This window comes from Corvus hawaiiensis, chromosome 11, assembly GCF_020740725.1.
Source record: "Corvus hawaiiensis isolate bCorHaw1 chromosome 11, bCorHaw1.pri.cur, whole genome shotgun sequence".
Lineage (NCBI taxonomy): Eukaryota > Metazoa > Chordata > Aves > Passeriformes > Corvidae > Corvus > Corvus hawaiiensis.
In genome coordinates, this window is record NC_063223.1 from 2,975,402 (window position 1) to 2,993,631 (window position 18,230).

Here is an 18,230-nt window from a genome sequence, read left to right on the forward strand (position 1 = left end):
CCCGCAGACAGGGAAGAAGGCAGCAGCGTGAACCCGCTCAGGTGGAGCGATCCCACGGGATGGGGCGGTGGTTCAGGGACTATCCCCCACACCATCCCAGTGTGTAATTTGGGAAATCACTTTTTTGGGTCTTTCTTGCCTCCACAGTTAAAGCGGCGCCCGTTGGAGGGCAGAGGAGACGCGCAGGCCGGTCTGTGCTCCACTTTGGACGAGTCGTCCGAGCAGAGCTGCTCCAGGGGTGGGGCCGCGCCTCGCACCCCGCCCGGTCCCCGGGCAGCGAGACAGCGGGTATTGTTGGGGAAGGGGATGTGTGGGCTGCGGGGGGTTGCAAGGGGGCTCCGTGGGGGCTGTTCCGGCTCGCCGTGCTGTTCCGCAGCTAGGAAAAGTGCTTTTTCCCCCGCCCCTTCCCCCCCGGCCTGTCCTGCTCGAAAACGCGAAGGAGGCGGAGGAGAAGAGTGGGACAGCCCGGAGCAGCCCCTCCCGCGGCGGGGGGACGCCCTGTCCGGAGCCGCCCGGTGCCGCCCAGTCGGCGGCGCGGGGGACATCAGTAACTTCACCGCACGCACATGACGGGCCCGCGGCACGGGGACGCGGTGAGTACCGGTGCGGGCGCGGGGGCGGGCGCGGGGGCGGGCGGAGGGCGGGGGCAGGGAGGGGGCGCGGCCGCGCGCCCCGCCGCCCCTCGCCGCCCCCCGCCGCGGCCGCCACTTCCCGCGGGCGTCGCTCGGCGGCGGGCGCTGCCTCCGCAGGAAGCGGCCCCGCGCCCGCCCCTCCCGCGCCCGGCGACGGGCACATGCACTGTGCGGCGCGGCGGCGGGATGGCTCCGGCTCCGGTCCTGGCTCCGGCGGCAGGCGCTGAGCCGCGGCCCCCCGCGCTGCTGCCGCTGCTGCTGCCGCTGCTGCTGCCGCTGCTACCGCTGCTACTGCCCGGGCGAGCCGCCGGCCTGGAGGTGCAGCGCAAGTTCCTCTCGCCCACCCTCACCAACAACTTCGCGCTGGACGGCCCCGGCTCCCGCGTTTACCTGGCGGCCGTCAACCGGCTGTTCCAGCTGTCGGGGGGCGAGCTGGCGCTGGAGGCGGAGGCGGCGGTAGGGCCGGTGCTGGACAGCCCGCTGTGCCACGCACCGCAGCTGCCGCAGGCCTCCTGTGAGCACCCCAGGGTGCTCACCAACAACTACAACAAGATCCTGCAGCCCGACCCGGAGCAGGGCGTCCTTGTCGTCTGCGGCTCCATCTATCAGGGCCTCTGCCAGCTGCGCAGCATGGCCAACATCTCGGCCGTGGCCGTGCGCTTCCCGCCGGGCGGCAGCGACTCGGTCACTGTCTTCCCTAGCATGCTGAACGTGGCGGCCAACCACCCCAATGCCTCCACCGTGGGGCTGGTGCTGCGCCGCGGCGGTGGCGGCGGGGCGCGGCTGCTGGTGGCCGCTACCTACACCGGCTTCGGCAGCCCCTTCTTCCCCCGCAACCGCAGCCTGGAGGACCACCGCTTCGAGAACACGCCCGAGATCGCCATCCGCGCCCTCAACGCCCGCGGCGACCTGGCCAAGCTTTTCACCTTCGACATCAACCCCTCCGACGACAACATCCTCAAAATCAAGCAGGGCGACAAGGCGCGGCACAAGCTCAGCTTCGTCCGCGCCTTCTTGCAGCACGGGGCCGCGCCGCCCGCCCGCCGCCCGTACGCCTACCTGGCGCTCAACAGTGAGGCCAACGCGGGCGACAAGGAGAGCCCGGCGCACAGCCTACTGGCCCGCATCTGCCTGGGCGAGCCGGCCGAGGCCACCCTCAACGGCAGCGGCGAGACCAAGAAGCTGACCGAGTCCTACATCCAGCTGGGGCTGCGCTGCGGCGGCGCCGCCGACGCCTTCACCCGCCTCGTCTCCGTCTTCCCGGCGCGGGCAGCTTGGCGCAGCCCCGCTGCTCCTCACGGCCCGGCCCCGGCCCCGCCGCCCCCCGAGGAGCTGCTCTTCGGCGTCTTCGAGCGGGCCGGAGCCGGCGGCGGCCGGGGGCGGCCGCAGTCCGCGCTCTGCGTCTTCCGCTTCGCCGAGATCGAGGAGACGATCCGAGCCGCCCGCAACTCCTGTTTCGTCAGCCCGGCCGCCGGCATGGTTACCGTGCTGGACAGCGTGGTGCAGGGCACTGGCCCGGCCTGCGAGAAGAGGAATATACAGGTATGGCGAGCGGCGGGCACCTGCCGGGGCGAGGGGGCGCGGGGAGCCGGTGGTCGGCGGGGAACAGGGGCCCCATCCCGTCGTGGCCCGTCCCGCGGCCGCTGCTGTCGCCACCTGTCCCGAGCTGGAGCGTTTCCCCCGGGTGGGGGGCTGAGTCCTACACCCCGCTCCCCTCCCTGCTCTCCCCGGAGACCCTCCCGCCTGCCCAGGGACAGCATCGTTCCCCTAACCTGATCGCCGATGCCCCACTTCTCGTGGGTGCCCTGCGCGGCCGGATGTCTGTGGGCATCGCCAGCCCCACGTCTCTTACGGCGGCACAGAGCCCTGCCAGGGACCGCACACAGGCTGCCTTGGCTCCCCACGTTTGTGGCAGAAGTTTGCCATTGTCAGAATTTGTTACCGAGTGGCCGTAAATGTTAGCACGAGACAGAGTCGCCTGTTTCCCTTTTCACTAAAAATATACGATGCTTGGGAAAAAAGAGAGAAAAAAGGACTGCTTTAATGCTGCATTTTTCCCTTCCTCTGGGACGGGTGCACAGCTCGGCTACATCAAAGATTGTGAAAACATCTGTTTGATTTCAGAGGCAAGATAGAGCATTTGGGCTTGGGCTTCCCTGTGCAATGCCAGTGGCAAAGAGAGAAAGGTTTCCCATGGTAACCGGAGAGTTTAGTGTGGCATCTCCACTCTGTGGTAAAATATGTAGTCTTAATGCACTTGGTTCATAGACCTGCTCTTGCAAAGTTGAACAGTTTTCCCCTGGTGGCAAAGTACAAGCTGTCTGACAGCCAGGAAATCTAGTAGTTGGAGTTAATTCCACAAAGACTGGGTGTGTTAAACAGTGGGAGCTTAGTCCTGACATCTTGGCATGGTCACGGCTCTCAGAGGACTTACTGGGAGTCAGGAATCCTATTTACAGGATGTGAAGGCACCCGCAGTTCTTGTTGGCTGTGGCTGATGCTCAGCATCCTTGCGGAGCAGCCCCGCAGCCCCGGGCGGGATTGGACTGTCTCTGCCAAGGCGGGCCAAGCAGCAGCGTCGCGTCTGGGGCTGCTGGAGGTGCTTGGGAAGTGAATAGCCTGTAACTGAAAGACAGTGGCAGAAGCACCCATCACCCTTGAGCTTCCCCAGGGCTCCAGGACTGCTGTGGAGATACTGTTTTTTTCTAGCTTTTATTCAGTAAAGAAAATAATCATGACTAATACCAGTCTGTTGATGTTGAAAGTATCAAGTGTAAGATACTGTATCCAGTAAGGTATTTAGACAGCTAATTCACGAGTGACTCAGGGGAGACCAGGCACAAATGAGATTTCACTCCATCTTTGGTCCCGGCCTGTCACGCTGTTCCCCTGTAACGTGTGTCCCTGGCAGCACCTTCCTCTCCAAGTACTACCTGGGTAGGCAGGGAGGGTGACCAGGAGCCTGTTGTCACTGATGCCATAAAGGCTGAGAAGGATGCTGTGTTCTCAAAGGGATGAGCAAGAGGGGACGTGAGGTTCAGGGGAATGAACTAGAATAACTGAGCACTGCCAATCCATTGGGAGTCAGTGGGAACCCTCCATGTTTGCAACTGTGGAGAGATCAGGCTGCAAGAAAATTTTTTCATGTGGAGAGAGCAGTAAGACTGGTGGTGATACAAGATGGATGGAGAGTCTGGGTTCCCTTACCAACTGACATTGCTGCTGGGTCACTGGCCTTGAACCAGTCATTTAACCAGAGGTACCTCAGTTTCCCACATACTCCTCTATTTATTGTTATTCAGAAACCCAACTCATGTAGCATCAGATTGCATTTGTAAAGCTGCTTTGAGATCCTTTGATGTCAGGTGCAGCAGGATATAAATGAAGCATAACATTAATATTTGTTCATGCCTAGTATTTCTACACTTTCCACTTATTTGAAGCATATTCCTCTAAAACCGCTGACCCAGCCTGGTGGGAAGCCATCCTGCTAGTCAGGAGAGCCTTCCTTTTTTTTTTTTTTTTTTTTGCCTTTTACTTAATCTTTAGAATTGCCAACAAGTTAATAAGCTGGTTTTATTTTCAAGTCCCAGAGTGCCACTGTCAAGAGAAAAGTTGTAATAGTGTGTTTCTTTGAGCTGCAAAAACCTAACATCAATTTCCACCTTCAAGACAGTGAAATACTCTAATATGTTTTGTGTCCCAGACCTGGAAACGTAGCAGTAAAATGTATTAAAGCAGCAGCTGGTCTGGCAGAGCAGATCAGTATCTATCTGTCTTCCCGTTGTGAGCTCCACTTCTCCTCCTCTTGGTGGGTTTCCAGTTTTCCCATTGCGTGTGCATCACTGATAGGGGCTCTGGTGTTCATAAGTGTGGCTCCTTAGTTGTTCCTGCAGACCAGGTACTTGGGTTTTAATCTCCTTTTGGAAGAAAAAAAGCTCTGATATTGGCTTGATTCATTCCAAGCGTGTGTTCAGCCAAAGTAGTCAGTTGTTACAAGTCTGGACCATGGGCTGTTTGGTGTAATGCTGAGTGAAAGGACCGCGTTACCTTGACCCCTTGTGTGCTCTCCAGTCTAATTGAATGCTCCTCTCCGGCAGCACTTGCTTTGGCTCAGCAAGGGAGCTCCAGCACTTACCCTCCAGTGAGGGGTTTTGGGAGAGGGCAGTCAACACACCAGCCCTCCCTGTCAGCCCCCACAGTATTTCTGCTCAGCACTGACTGATGTAGGGCAGGGCTGCTCCCCACCCAGTGCCGTGCTGTGAGGTCTAAGGGAGGCTGGCACAGAACGAGGGGCTTTGTCCCTGTACAGGTCAATGTGGTGGCAGCCACTTGTTTGGCTCCCCCTGTGACCGTGTGGGGTTGGCCACACGAGGGGCTGTGGAGGGTGGATGAGGCAGGTGGATCTGCCAGCTGGCCCGTTGGCCTGCATTCCCCAGGCTGGGCAAGGGGAGCTGCCAGCTTGGCCTGGAAACGGCCCCTCTCTTTGATGGAAATGCTTACTTGCAATTAAGCACATGCTTAACAGCTTCGTGTGAGACGAGGAGAAAATAAGCAGAGGAGGATGGTCTAGGTCAGGAGTGGGGGCTGTTGGTGCTTCTCATGACTTGCTGAAAAGTCATGTACGGAGGAGATGAATTCACAGCAGCAGCTCAGGGGAAGGAGGATATGTGAGGGAAGGATTTAGGTTGGTTGGGTTCTTGCACCAACAGTGAGTGGGTGAGCTCTAGGATTGCTTCCCCTCAACAGAAATAGTTTTTTATAATGAATTTTGTGTCAAAGGCAGCTAAATTGGAATACTTGCATGGAACCATTGCGGTGTTTTGCCCACTCAAAGCCCGTGTGGAATTTGGACTCGAGCCCCCAGAAGGGAAGAGGAGTAGAAGCTCTCTGGAGCAAACTGCCTGTAACAGTATTTGCAGCAGTGTGCTGACAGAGCTTATCAAATTCTTGGGACACTGTGTGGGTTTATAGCTCATATTTGAGCTATTCTTCCCCAGGAGGATCATGGCCCAGTGGGTTTGAAGGTTATGCTGGCTGCATGGCTGGAGCGTGGCACAGCTGTGGGATGCTGAAGCCGTTATGAAAGCAAAGCAGGCAAAAGCCCATCCCCAGCTTCCGTCTGGCTCCAGAGCAGTGGCTGTGTGGGGCACCCCAGGAGTGTCCCCCTCAGTGCCACTGAAAACAAAGATCTGCCTGGCTGTTCCTTTGGTTAGGCTGCATCACAGCCATGTCCCAATGTAGCAAAGCCCCCACAGTGTCCTCTTGCCACTGCCCCATCTCTCGATGGTTACTTTGGCAGGGGGCATGGCCAGGCGCCTTTGTGTGCACACTTTGCTGTGATGAGCAAGCTCATTTGAGGAAAAGCTGAACTGGAAACCCCATCCCATGCTCCCAGCTGCTCCAAACTCAGTGTCTTCTGTGGTTTCTGCATGAGCCCTATGGTCTCCTAAAAACTCCTGGAGAGTTACAGAAAGCAGACTTATATTCATGAGGCCTAGATTTGCTGGCCAGGGAACTACATCTCTCTTGGGAAATGTTTTGGGGTCTGCAACCCAAAAAAGGCTGAAAATCCAGTTTGTTTCCTCTGCTGAAAACCATAGGCATAGTGGCATGGGATAATGAAACGTTTCAGCATTAATTCTCAAGTTTCTGGCTCTTGTGGCTTTGTGTCAGATCCTGCATGGTCACTGAACACCGTGTTTGGGGGTGTAATGATGAGATACCCACCACTGAGCTGTACTATAATGAATTGTTAAATAAAATGAACTCCTTGGGTAGACTATATAAACAGTCTCTGTATATATGTGTGCCTGGGCATGGAAATGTGGTTTAAAACCAGTTAGAAAATGTTCCCAAAGAAAAAAATCTCATATACACGTGGGAATATGACAAAGCATCTACTTACTGTCCAAATATACTGTGGCATCTCCATGGGACTGGATTTTATAGGAGCTGAGTTACTTTGAAGTGCTGGTTTATACTAATTTAGAAATTCCAAACATGAAACTAAATGTGCTCTAACCCTACATCTACTCAAGTAAATCCGGAGGATTAGCCACAGAAAGGAAACTGGGAATTTACACTTAATTTCTTCATTAAAAATGAGGCAGAGTTCTTGTAGCAAGCCTAATTTCTGCATTTTGCAGTGTGGGCTGCTTAGAGTTGCTGGCACCACCCCAAGGTGTCACTGCCCAGGTACTGTAGAGCAGCACTATGGTTGTTGTCACCATCACGTTTTGCTCTAGGATGCAGCGTTACAGATAGTGGGAGGTTTCTGGCCCTCCAGCTGCCCTGCAAGGGCTGGGGATGAGGGGCCAGGCTGCCCATGGAGAGGCCGGTGGGACCCAGGATGTCCCAACGAGAGGTTTAAGCCACAGCCTGAGCTTTCCCTGGCTTTGGACCCAGCCCAGAGCACTATCTACCTGTTATGTCTCTCACCTGGTACTAGTGAGTTGTGGTCAGCTGTTGGTTAGGTTTCCTTGGGAATTTATGTGAAAATACAACCTGCTGCTGCAGTCAAGGTGCACACAGGCAGCTTTGTGTTGCTTGTTGGGAGCTGTATGAACACCATCCTGCCTGGGAAGGCAGGCTCAGCTTTGTGGGCTGCCAGTGCCTGGGGGCTCTCCCACTGCCAGGGCTGGCATGGCCATCATGTGCCGTGCCAAGCAGGGGAGTCTCCCAAGGAGCAGGTTGGTGCCCCCGAGCTGAAGGTGGGTGGTGGGAATGGTTTCCTGGGGGCCCCAGGGATCGTCCCTGCTTTGCATCTCAAGCTCAAACAGGTCCCAGATTGCAAAGGGAAATTCGGTCAAAGTGGCAAAAGTTTTTGTGCCTGGAAACAGGAAGTTGTGCCGCTTTAGGGAACAGAAACTGGCTCCTGATTGTGGTACAGTGCCTGCCTGCTCTGGGAGCCCAGTGCTGCTGGCTGGGCAGGCAAAGCATGTGCTGGTCGTTTGGTAGGGCAGGGGGGTCATGAGCACGCTGCCGGTTTCTGGAGAGCTCTGCCAACAGCTGGCTGTACAGACCTAGTCATTCCTAGTACCTGGATGCTCAGGCTAGATTTGATTCACTGAACTCATCAGATCCCCTGTAACTAAATAACAGGTTAGGTGGAAAACAGGAAAAGGGTCATTTTGTCTAACGCCAAGGGTTTTCCAGGGCAGGTGTTTGACTCCTCCATGTGAATGTGAACCCACACCCCAGGAGCCACAGTGGATGCTCAGATGCAGGGTCTCGGTGGATGGAAATGAAGGGATTTGCCATCTCTTTTCTGCTGTTTCAAAGTCTAGTTTACAGTGATTGAGTGAGAAGATTGTTGGGGCTGAGGGCACCTGGAGAAGAGAATAAGGCACTGTGAGATGGGTAAGGGTGCCCAGGGATGCTGTAAAAACACCTTACTATGCCTTGTAAATCCCCACAGGTGTCTGTTCAGCTGCACTGTTTTGACACTCTGGTGCCCTCTCCCAGCTAGGGGTTGGAAACATAGTAAGTCTGAGCCCCTGGCTGTGGTAATTTAGTGGAAACACCGGGCAAGCTGGAAGCGGCGGTGGTTAGCGTTAGCCACCGGGGTGCCACCACATGCTACCTACAGCAGCGCCGCTGTGCCTCGCCACCAGGCTTGTGCATGGCGTGTGCTGGGGCGGACCGTGGCTGCCAGCGGCTCCCAGCTGCAGGGGCTGAGCCCCTCCGCTGCACCAGTGAGGAGAGATGGATGGGGCATGTGGCTGCTCCTCTGTGCTGGGAATGGGATGGATGGGGGTGTGACTGCTCCTCTGTACCAGGCTTGGGATGGATGGGGTTGGCATTCCTGATCGGAGGAAGAAAAATGGCTCCAGGGGTGGGTGGCTGTTGCATTGTCCCCAGTGCCCTGCCCCAGGGCAGTGTCGCTACAACCCCATGCACTCGAGGTCCGTTCGGCATGGTGAGCCCTGGGTACAGTGCAGCTCCTGTGCCCAGGCATCATTGGTGTCCTCGTTTCATGGTGGGGAAGTGGGTGCTCAGGTTCCCCAATCGATGTCTCTGATCTGAAGAGTGGCAGTGTCAGGGTTTGAATTGAGGTCCCAAGTGTTTCTGTGTGACTGTCCCCAGCACACATCTCTGGGAGCACAGTGTGACAGGGGACCAACAGCAATGTCTGCAGGAGTGATCCACTTTGCTGTTTCTTTTTTTAGTTTGGTTGGATGGTTTTGGTTGGTTTTTTAGGTTTTGATTCCTGTTGGGTTGGTAAAGAAATGATTTTAAGTCATTATTTTCAAGTTGGGCTGTAGCACCTTGCAGTAGGTGGAGGAGGTGGCAGGCTATCTACCGCATCTCCCACTTTGAGAGGCCAGTAGAATTTATTGACGTTTTTGAGCAGAGGGAGCAGTACTAATTCCTAACATCTGGAGAGCAGCTCTGCTGGCAGCCGCTGTTCCAATAGAGCGAGGCTGGAGGGGCGTGGGACAGCTCGTGCCTGGGAAGGCCCAGATTGAACAGGGCCCAGATGAGCCCTTGCCAGATGTGATGTGCTAGTGAGCAGGGTGGATAGCAAAGCCCATGATGATCTTGCCTTGATACCCACTGAGTGTCAGTGGGGCTTGTCCAACACAGAGAGTGCGCGCTGGCTCCTTACACAGGTCTGTGGGGGTTGGGATGAGGATGTGTCCAAGGAGCAGGGATGTGGTGGCTGTGGCATCCTGCAGTAACAGGGCTGTAGCAGTGATGGCACATGGTCTGATCTGCTGTTGCCAATCCCTGTGCCTTCCTCTCCCGTTTATCCGACCTGTGGATAAGCACAGCCTTGCAAGGTGGGACAAGAGGCTGCTCAGCACAGGCTTTTTCTCCAGTGGGCAACATGATAGGGGTTAACTTGGACAGTCAAGCTCTTTTCCCTGTCAGGGGGCTTGTTCTGCTGTGCCCCTCCTCTGAAGGCAACATGGCCAGAGCCACAATCATGGGTTTGCTGCCATGCTCCTGAGAGTGCTGCTGTGGGAGCTGTGGAGCTCTGGCGGGGTGGTTGAGCCCCGGCACCAGTGTAAGTCCCAGTCTCCAGTGAAGCTGCAGGCTCATGTTTGCATCTGCAGCCATAGAACCCAGCCGACGCTGTGCCAGCTACTGGAACAAGGCTGTCTATTTTTGGGCCTGGACCACTGGAGGGTTGTTGCTGTGACAAGACGTCTGCAAGTTATGTATTTTAAGTGGAACTGGAATACAAATCTTTCAATTCTAACCCAGAAGCAAAATTGCCTGAAAGTTTGGATTCTGAAAACGTTCCTCTATTATTTGAAGAAAATTTGGAACTTGCCTTTCCGTTTCTGTCTCATCTCTGTTTAAGGTATTTTGCTGCTGTGTACAACTCCCTTCTGGAGCAGGAGCCCTTTGGTTATTTGGTTTTCATCCACTGCTGCCCGCTGCCAACATCCAGCAGGCTGTGAGCTGCTTGTGGCCACGCACCATCTCTGGTGGGTCACCTAATTAAAAAGGGCTATTGTAAACCTGGCATGTGTCCCAAACGTGTGTGGAGTGATCATTTTAGGAGGGGAGATTTTACAGTATGATGATAGCACTTGATGAAGAAGGGGAGAGGTGAAAGATGAGGGGGTTTAGTGGAATATAATTCTGAACTTGTTTGGCTTGCGAGTCCCTGTCATCCTTCAGTCTGTCTCATAGACCTAGGCATTGTTGTTCAGAGGCACCAGGACTGTTGTGTTGTTGTACCTGGTTTCCCAAGGTTGGGAACTGCCTTGTGCAGGATGGGGGCTCAGGTTGGGCTTTTGGCAATTGGTGTAGCACATCATTAAATGGGGAGGAAATTGGGGCTAAATGTCTGCTTGAAGAGACAGAAATCTGTGTCTGGAGAGCAGATACAGGTAATGTCTAGTTTTATGTGTATGAGTCTCTGGAACAAGGTAAGGGGTAAAGGGCTGGGATGGATGTTCCCCATGCATCCCTGCTGGGTTTCCCAGACAGGACACTGCTCTGGTCAGCATGATGACAGCCTTGGTGCTGGGGCTGTTTGTGGAACTGCAACTTGGCTACACTCACGTAAGCTGCTGGAAAAAGATGTCAAGTGTTGGAACTGGGGTTGCAGTGTTATGTCCCTGGGATCTCCTAACTGTAGTATCATTTTCTGCTGAGATTTGGTGTCCCAGCAAGTTCAGTGGGTCTTTCCAAAAAGCTTTGAAAACAGCAGTTTCTACAAATCTTGAAGACAAAATATAAAATCATAGAGAAAAAGAAAGCCTTACATGCTTAAACCAAATCAGAGCAGTGCTCAGTTGCTGAATCCAGTAAGACCACTGATTTGTAACAACTTTTGAAATTATTCAAGTTATGTAATTATTATGACCCTAATTTCCTAACTGGGAGGGGAATGGGTAGGGAGTGAGGGCCTCCAGAGATGAAACTGTGGAGGTGTCAACAGGCACAGTGCTTTCAGAGTGATGCCTGGAGAACACCTTTTGCTGTGTTCAGGTGCTGCCTGTGAGAGGAGACAGGATGTGAGTGTGAGGCCACAGGCCAGAGGAGCCTGGCTCACATGTTCATCCTTTGCACTTCCATAATCATCTGATTAATCTCTTTACTTGAATTTCTTCTGTCCCCAGAATGAGGGCAGGGGTTAGAGGGGAGGAAGGGTGCACTTGTGATCAGGGCAAATGGTGTGTCTCCTGTAGACTGTGTTTGTATGGCTTGGTTGCTTCTGCATTTGAAGTGCTCAGTTAATGAGCAAAAAGGGTTTTATTAACCTTTCCATGACAAGCTTCTTTAGTGGGCTGTGTCCTCGACCAAGGAGGTTCTATTTTTTGGACTCTGGTGCTGAGGCTCTTGAGCAGGTGATGCGTGGGGGGTCCCCAGAGAGGGACAGCACTGCAGCACAGCGTTGCTTCTCAAAGGCAGGTTTTACTTAGGATGTGTAAAAGAAGGGTAGAGTTCTGCTCATTATCTCAGTGCTTAATTGATTCAGCAGAACTAATGAGGAAAATACAGGAAAACATTTACTATAAACTATTGCTAAATGAAATAGATTTGAACTGACACATGCAAAAGACCAGTTGTGTTAGGAAAGAAGTTGTTACTTTAATGGATGCTTTTTTCAGCTCTAACTTGCACAGATATGCCTTCAGAGCACTTTGAGCATGTGAAGTGCTAAGTGTTAGTACTAGCAATAATAAAATAGTGACAACCAAAGATTGAGGAGCCAAACTCATGGTTCACCCGGGACTCTTCCCTGTGGAAGAGAGTTTGAATAGTCTGAGGTTGGCTACTGAAGCCAAACCTTAACGTAAATGAGAAACACAGGCTGAGTGGTGGAGGGGGGGCTCTCCCAAGGAAGGAACAGCTAAGAAAGTACAGCCGAAATAAACCAAGTGCCTTACTCTGAGCAGTTTTGAAGGGGGAGGTGTCTGTTGGGCTTCTGAGCAGGAGTGGGTGTCCTTGAGATGAGGCACGCTCGGCTGATCTGCTCAGCCCCTTGTCCCCAGGGAATGGGAAGAGGAGCTGAGTTTCCAACAGGGGTGAATTTAAAGGACGTACAAGCTCTTGCTGTTCAAACACGTGCTGTTCCAACTGTGACAACCCCTCTGGAGCCTGTTTGTTAATCCCTCTGCTTGCCCATTCCTGGTGGATTTGATTGTATAATCTGAAGTATTGTATTTAATGCAGGATGAAGGCTAACATAATAAGCTTGACCAGTTTTCCTGGTGGCATGAAGGATGTGCAATTTTAGTTTAAAAAGTGCTATTTTTTCATGTTTCTCTGCTTCAAGCAGTTCCCCATGCTGTTGCACTTGCTGCTTCAGTGCCCTGCTGGGGAAAGCACTGATGGGTGCCAGACCCCTGATGTGTGTGGAGCAAGGAAGGCAGACCCATGCTGGGGCTGCCAGGGCTGGGGAGGGTGTTTTGGAGGAGGGCTGTGCTGGTCCTGCCAGTCACCTGTCCACATTGCCTTCAGCTTTCTTTTCCAGCTGGGGTCAGCATGGTGGGGTTGGGGCTGCTGGAGTGATGGTGGCCGTGAGCTGCGCCAGTTGTGGCTGGAGGAGGGAGCAGAGGAGACTTAGAGGGGAATCACACTGTCAGTTGCAGGCATCCAACTTTGGTGCCACTGCTGGACCTGAGGCTGGAGCCTCTGAGGACTCACAGCAGCAGGTGGTTGGATGTCAATAGGGACCCATGGCTGTTCAAGCTGTTGTCAGGCTTTGGCCTCACTGTAGCAGACTGGCTGTGCCTGCAGCCCAGCAGTGCTCTGATCCTGTCCCATTCTCTGTGTTCTCCTGCTGAGGTGCGTTCTGGCAACCAGCAACCGAGTGGGCATATGTGCTCTCTGCCCAGGGCTACCTCTGCCAGAGAAGCAGATGGAGTGTAGGTTTTGCCCTCTGAGGTGATCTGAGATACTGAGAGCCTCTTCCAGCATTCAAACCCTCGCACCTCTGGTGGTTTGAGGTCTGTGGCTGTGGTGGAGGTGAATGATCATGGCTGTGGCTGCTAAGTTGCAGTGGTTTGGCCTGACTTTGGCTGTGCCTTTCCCCAGCCATCAGTCCTGTGCTTGCTCTGCCCTGCCTTCTAACAGTCCACTCTGCCCTGTGCCCTTCCTTACCCCAGCCACCAGTCCCATGTGAGGCTGTCAAGAGTGAAATTTAGGAGCTGGCAGGAAAGAAAAGTTTGGAGTCAAGAGTAGAGAGAGGGAAGAATGATAAGAGATGCACTCCTAGATAAGATCTAAGAGTGATAGATAGCTCCCTGCAGGGACATGGTCCAGGTGGCTGCTGGGAGCAGAGGGATGTTGGGATAGACCATTACTGGTGTCACATCAGTGGCTTGCAGAGTACCCTAGCCCCAGGGCTGGCATTGTGCAAATGGGCAAAACAAGGCAAAACACAGCACAACTGCTGCCTCCTTGCCTGAGGAACTTGTGGTCTAAGCAAACAGTGAAACCAGAGTGCAAATCTCATTTTTAGCCTTTTTTTTTTTTTTTTTTTTTTTTTTTAAAGAATGTCTGCTGTGCTGCAGGGGTCCTGTGCTGTTGGTAATTCTTGAGAAAAATTTGTCCATGTTCACTTTGTCAGAGATTCTCAGCCTGAGTGCTTTCACTGGCCACAAGCACACATTGATTTGCCTCCTGTTGCCTAAAACATATGATGGGAAGTCTAAGGAGCTCTGTGCTAATGCCTGCCCTTGAGCAGCACTGCAGTTGGAGACTGCTTGGACACATCTCAAGTGCCTCAACAGTGGAGTCCTCTTCTGAGGATGACATTTTCCTCCAGGCATCTCAAAAAGCCTGGTTTTGACAGGTCTGGTTGCAACACTGCAGCAGATAAACGCGTGATTGTGTGTACAAACTGCTGGGGGCGGGGGAGCTCTGCTGGGATGCTGGGGGGTGTTGTTGGTCTGGACTGTGCCCAGCACAGAGCAGGGCTTGTACTCTCCTTTTGCATAATGCAGCCGGGCTGGCTTGGCATCACTGGCTGTGTCCGTTCTCCTATGCAGTATTTCCCCATTGGTTTTTAGCCTGTCCCTACTGCTCAGTGAGAGTCTGTGTCCTGCTATTCTCCTTAGACAGTATCCAAATTATTCTGAATATTCTCTCTGCAGCCAGAAATTTCCCTGAGTCATACCTAAATGTTAATAAAAGCCTAATGGCTTATGTTAAGGAAGGCAAGAGATAAAACTAGAGTCCTTTTATCACAGCCTTTAATGGCCTGAAAATGTCATTTGTGTGGGAGCAGCTGCCAAATTTTGAGCCTATGAAGATGATGGCTAAGTCCCACAAATCAACAAGTTTAGAGCGGATTATCCGGTGCTGGCTGTGTCATTTTCCCAGGACTCCAGGCATGCGGGAAGCCAACACTTTAATCCTCTCTGATACAAAGTCTGAAAGGGGCCGGGCTCCCCTTCTCACTCCGGAGCTCTGGAGCTGCTGCAGCGCAGCCAGCATGGCCTCGTGGAGGGCAGGGGCTCAGGGCTTTCCTCTGCACCGCAGCTTCTGAGTCACAAATTAGCTCCAGCTTTACTTGAGAACTATTTTTAAGGTCACAAACACAGGATGCAGAAATCAGCGCATTTCATGGTTTTCCTGAGAGCTGCCTCACCACTCCTCTTCCTCCTTCTGTTTCCAACAGACTTCCTTCCCGAAGGGACATCCTGCATGCCCAGGGCTGGGGAGCTGTAATGGAAATTCTGGGAAATCGCTTTTTATGCTCCTTGTAGGCCTGTGATAAAGAACTGAACTCACACTGTGAAGACAGCTGAACTCTTGAGCTCTGATGTGGCGGGAAATCTTTTATCTCTGTCCCACTTTGTTTCTGCAATCTCACTCAGGGGTTAATCTGACTAACCATCCTCTTAGCTGTGGCCCCTTGATTTGAATTAATTCGCACCACTTGTGAAGTTTGCAGTAACAGCACATATTGCAGTGTGCAGGGGCACAGCAGCGTGTCCCCCTCGTCCTGGTGGTGCGTGGGGCCGGCAGTGCTGCTTGGCTGGTGCTGGCTGCACTGTCCCCAGCTTATGCCCAAGGAGGCTCATCATCAGTGAGAGTGGCAGAGGCAAACCTTTTGTGTGCAGAAGGTTTTGGATGTAGAATCAGCGCACAGTTCTGAGAGTTACTGAGTATCCAGAGCGTGTCAAAGAAAAATAGAGGCAATACAGTAAATGCCCACGGGTTGTTTTAAAATGCAGATTATAGAAAGAGATTGGTTTTGAAAGAAAAGTTAACATTTGTGCTTTTCCCACTTCAGGATAGGGCAGCTTGATTTAAGAAGGAGGGAGATTTAACCCCTTCCGCTTGGAGATGGCCTTCTATTCCAATCATCCAGTGCAATTCCCCAGCTGTGGTGACTGCCTGGTGCCTGCAGAAGGATGTGACTTGGCTGTATCCTGTTTACTGTAATGTGATGGAGTTAGCTGTCCCTTTGGTGCTGTGGGGTAAAGGCAGCAGCAGCACAGCATGTTGTCCCTTCTTTGGACCTGGGAGAGGGAAATACCATATGTCTCCTACCCATCCGTTTGTTGGAAGATCTGATGTCATTTGAAGAAAGGTGTTTCAGAGGAAGGATGTGTGCAGCCAGAATAAAGCTTGGCCTGGGTTAGAATAGTTACATCCTGTTTACTGTGGAAAACACTTCGCACTGATATGAGCTCTGAAATGCGTGATTTATAAGCAGGCAGGCACTGCAGATAAGGGACTTCCCGTGATTTTGGCCACCTGTGAGAAGAAAGGGCCATGTCTTGCAGGCTGGAAGGCAGCAATGCTGGTCCCAGCTCCTGCGCAGCTGCCGTAGAGAGGAGGTGCTGAGCATCCCTTGAGGTCCCAGGTGGCTGGAGGTGCCTCTGTACCTCAGCTTCCCTGCAGAAAGGAGCCTTGGAAGCTTCAAGTGGTGATATTCTTAAAGAGTAATGAAGAGGAGCTAGAGAAAATCCATAAGACAAGTAAATAAACCCAAGTGAATTTCTAAATATCTGTTTGTGAAGGGAAGGAATTGTTAAACCAGAAACATGAATGGCTTGCCATGTCCTCTGTTTAGTATAAAAAAGTTGTGTGGCCCAGTTACAGGGCAAACATACACACTTAAGAGTTTGGGCTGTGATTTTACTTTTTACTAGAATGAGATGTGGTAAAACTGCAAAATGCATTTAGAGGATACCTGCCACTGCCGGGATGCCAGCCCTGCCGGGGAGTGTGACAGTGTGGTCACAGCCTCCTGTAGGCTAAACCTGGGGTAACACTGTAGATGATGTGGTATTGGCCCTTGAAACGTGCCCGTCATTTGAACGGCTCTGGCTGCACCCGCTGCAGCTCAGAAAAGCTGCTGCAGGAGTGACAGCAGGTGAATTGTTGGCAGTGAGACTGTTGTGATGTTCAGGCATTGTCGAATCCATCCAAGTTGTCTGAGCAGAAATTACATGACAATCTCAGGGGGTTTGGAGTGAGAGGGTCATAAATCTTGGGTGCGTCTTGGCGGGGTAGCAGGAATACAAGACATCAGTTCCACATGCAAATGCTGCTGTCATGCAGCAGATGCACTAATTAATTTAGCACAGGAGAGTCAAGTCTGTTGTCTTGCTTTGGGCCAAACAAGTCAAATGCCTGCTCATAGACACAGGTCAATGACAAGTCCTTAACCACTGTCCTCTTGGCACCTGACAGTGAATGGATGTGGGAGCCCTGCTATCAGCCTTATGCCCCATGTGCCAGCCCTTGCGGGTCAGCTCATCGTCCAGGGCCAGTTGCATTTTCGTGTTCCATGACTCAGCAGTGAGGGGCTCTAGGAAGGCAGAGCAGGGCTCTGAGAAGTCTGTCCCCACTGCTCCTGAGGGAGGATGGCAAGGGAATGTACTGAAGTTTGTGCAGCCTGGTTATATTTGTGTCTCTCCACAGCTGCAGCCGGAGCAGCTGGACTGTGGAGCCGCACACCTTCAGCACCCACTGGCCATCGTGAACCCTGTCACAGCCACCCCCATCTTCACCTACAGCGGCCTGACTGCGGTGGCAGTGGCCAGTGTCAACAACTACACAGTCGTGTTCCTGGGCACGGCCAGTGGAGGACTCCTGAAGGCAAGTGGGGCCCAGCAGCACCAGCATGGGGCAGCAGATTTGGGGACAGGGTGGGTGTCGGGGCTCCCCCTTCCATCACCTCTGTTCTGCCCAGAGGATGACATCTGTTGTCTACTTGGTTTGAGCACCTGCTTCCATCAGGCAGTGAGGAAGTCTTTGGGTACTGCCATAACCTGGACAGTGATACATGCTGCCTGATGACTGGTGGCTGTTAATCACTGCTCAGGGCTGCCATGTGAGCAGGATGTTTTTGATGAACCCTAAGCTGAAATGCTATTGTAGAGCATTGAATTATTAAATATTTTTATTAAACGATTTTGTTAATTAATATCATTGTAGAACAAAACAATTATATACACAATATGATATAATTTTAACTACAATGTTTTGTTATTATTTTACTTGTTGAAGTTATTAAAATTATTAAAAGATCTTCTAATAAATTCTCCCTCTGAGCTGCTGGCTTTGAAGACTCCGTGTAGAGGGGGGAATCATAAAGAGATTCTTCTTCACAGCTGAGCTCAAAGCAGGTGTGAACCCATGCTGGAGTCTATTCTAAATAACATGCCAGAGGTGAAGCAGGGTGATGCAATGCCCCAGATCCACAGCCAGGATGCAAGGCCAAGCTCTCTGTAACCTTAGTGCTTGAAGTTTGCCAGAGAAAGTTCTGATTCCAGGCAGCCCCAGCAGTCTGCTAAACTCCCAGTATCAAAAGTCCACAGAGAAGAGGGGGAAAAAGGCCTGGAGCAGAGACAGCTGATACCTGCTTTATCTCTGCCTGGGGGGACTGGTGCATAATGTGGGATATTGGATCAAAATACTTGGATAGAAGAAAACTTATCCAGTCTCTTCCCTTGTGTCTAAATGCTCCTGGCAGAAATGTGGGAACAATCACAAAGGAACTCCCTGCTTTGATTTTTGCCCACAGGGGCAGGTAATTTGGGAGGGTGGGAGGGGAGCTGGCATTGGGCCAGGTGCAGCAGGCTGAGGGGCACATGCCACACGCAGCGCAGCCTGTTCACACGGCATTAACAGCTCTGCTCCATTATCATCTCGGAGAGCCCAGCCTTA

The 18,230-nt window shown here is 52.7% G+C and overlaps 1 protein-coding gene across 2 annotated transcripts in view; it reads left to right on the plus strand.

Annotated features, from left to right (window-relative positions):
* Positions 1–792: 792 nt before the first annotated feature.
* PLXND1 (plexin D1) overlaps positions 793–18,230 on the plus strand; it is a 70,415-nt gene continuing 52,977 nt past the window's right edge. For both annotated transcript variants that reach the window (XM_048315255.1, XM_048315256.1), the window contains exons 1-2: positions 793–2,174; positions 16,983–17,159. In XM_048315255.1, coding sequence (XP_048171212.1) covers positions 819–2,174; positions 16,983–17,159 — 1,533 coding nt within the window. In that variant the 5' untranslated portion in view covers positions 793–818. The remainder of the gene's footprint in view (positions 2,175–16,982; positions 17,160–18,230) is intronic.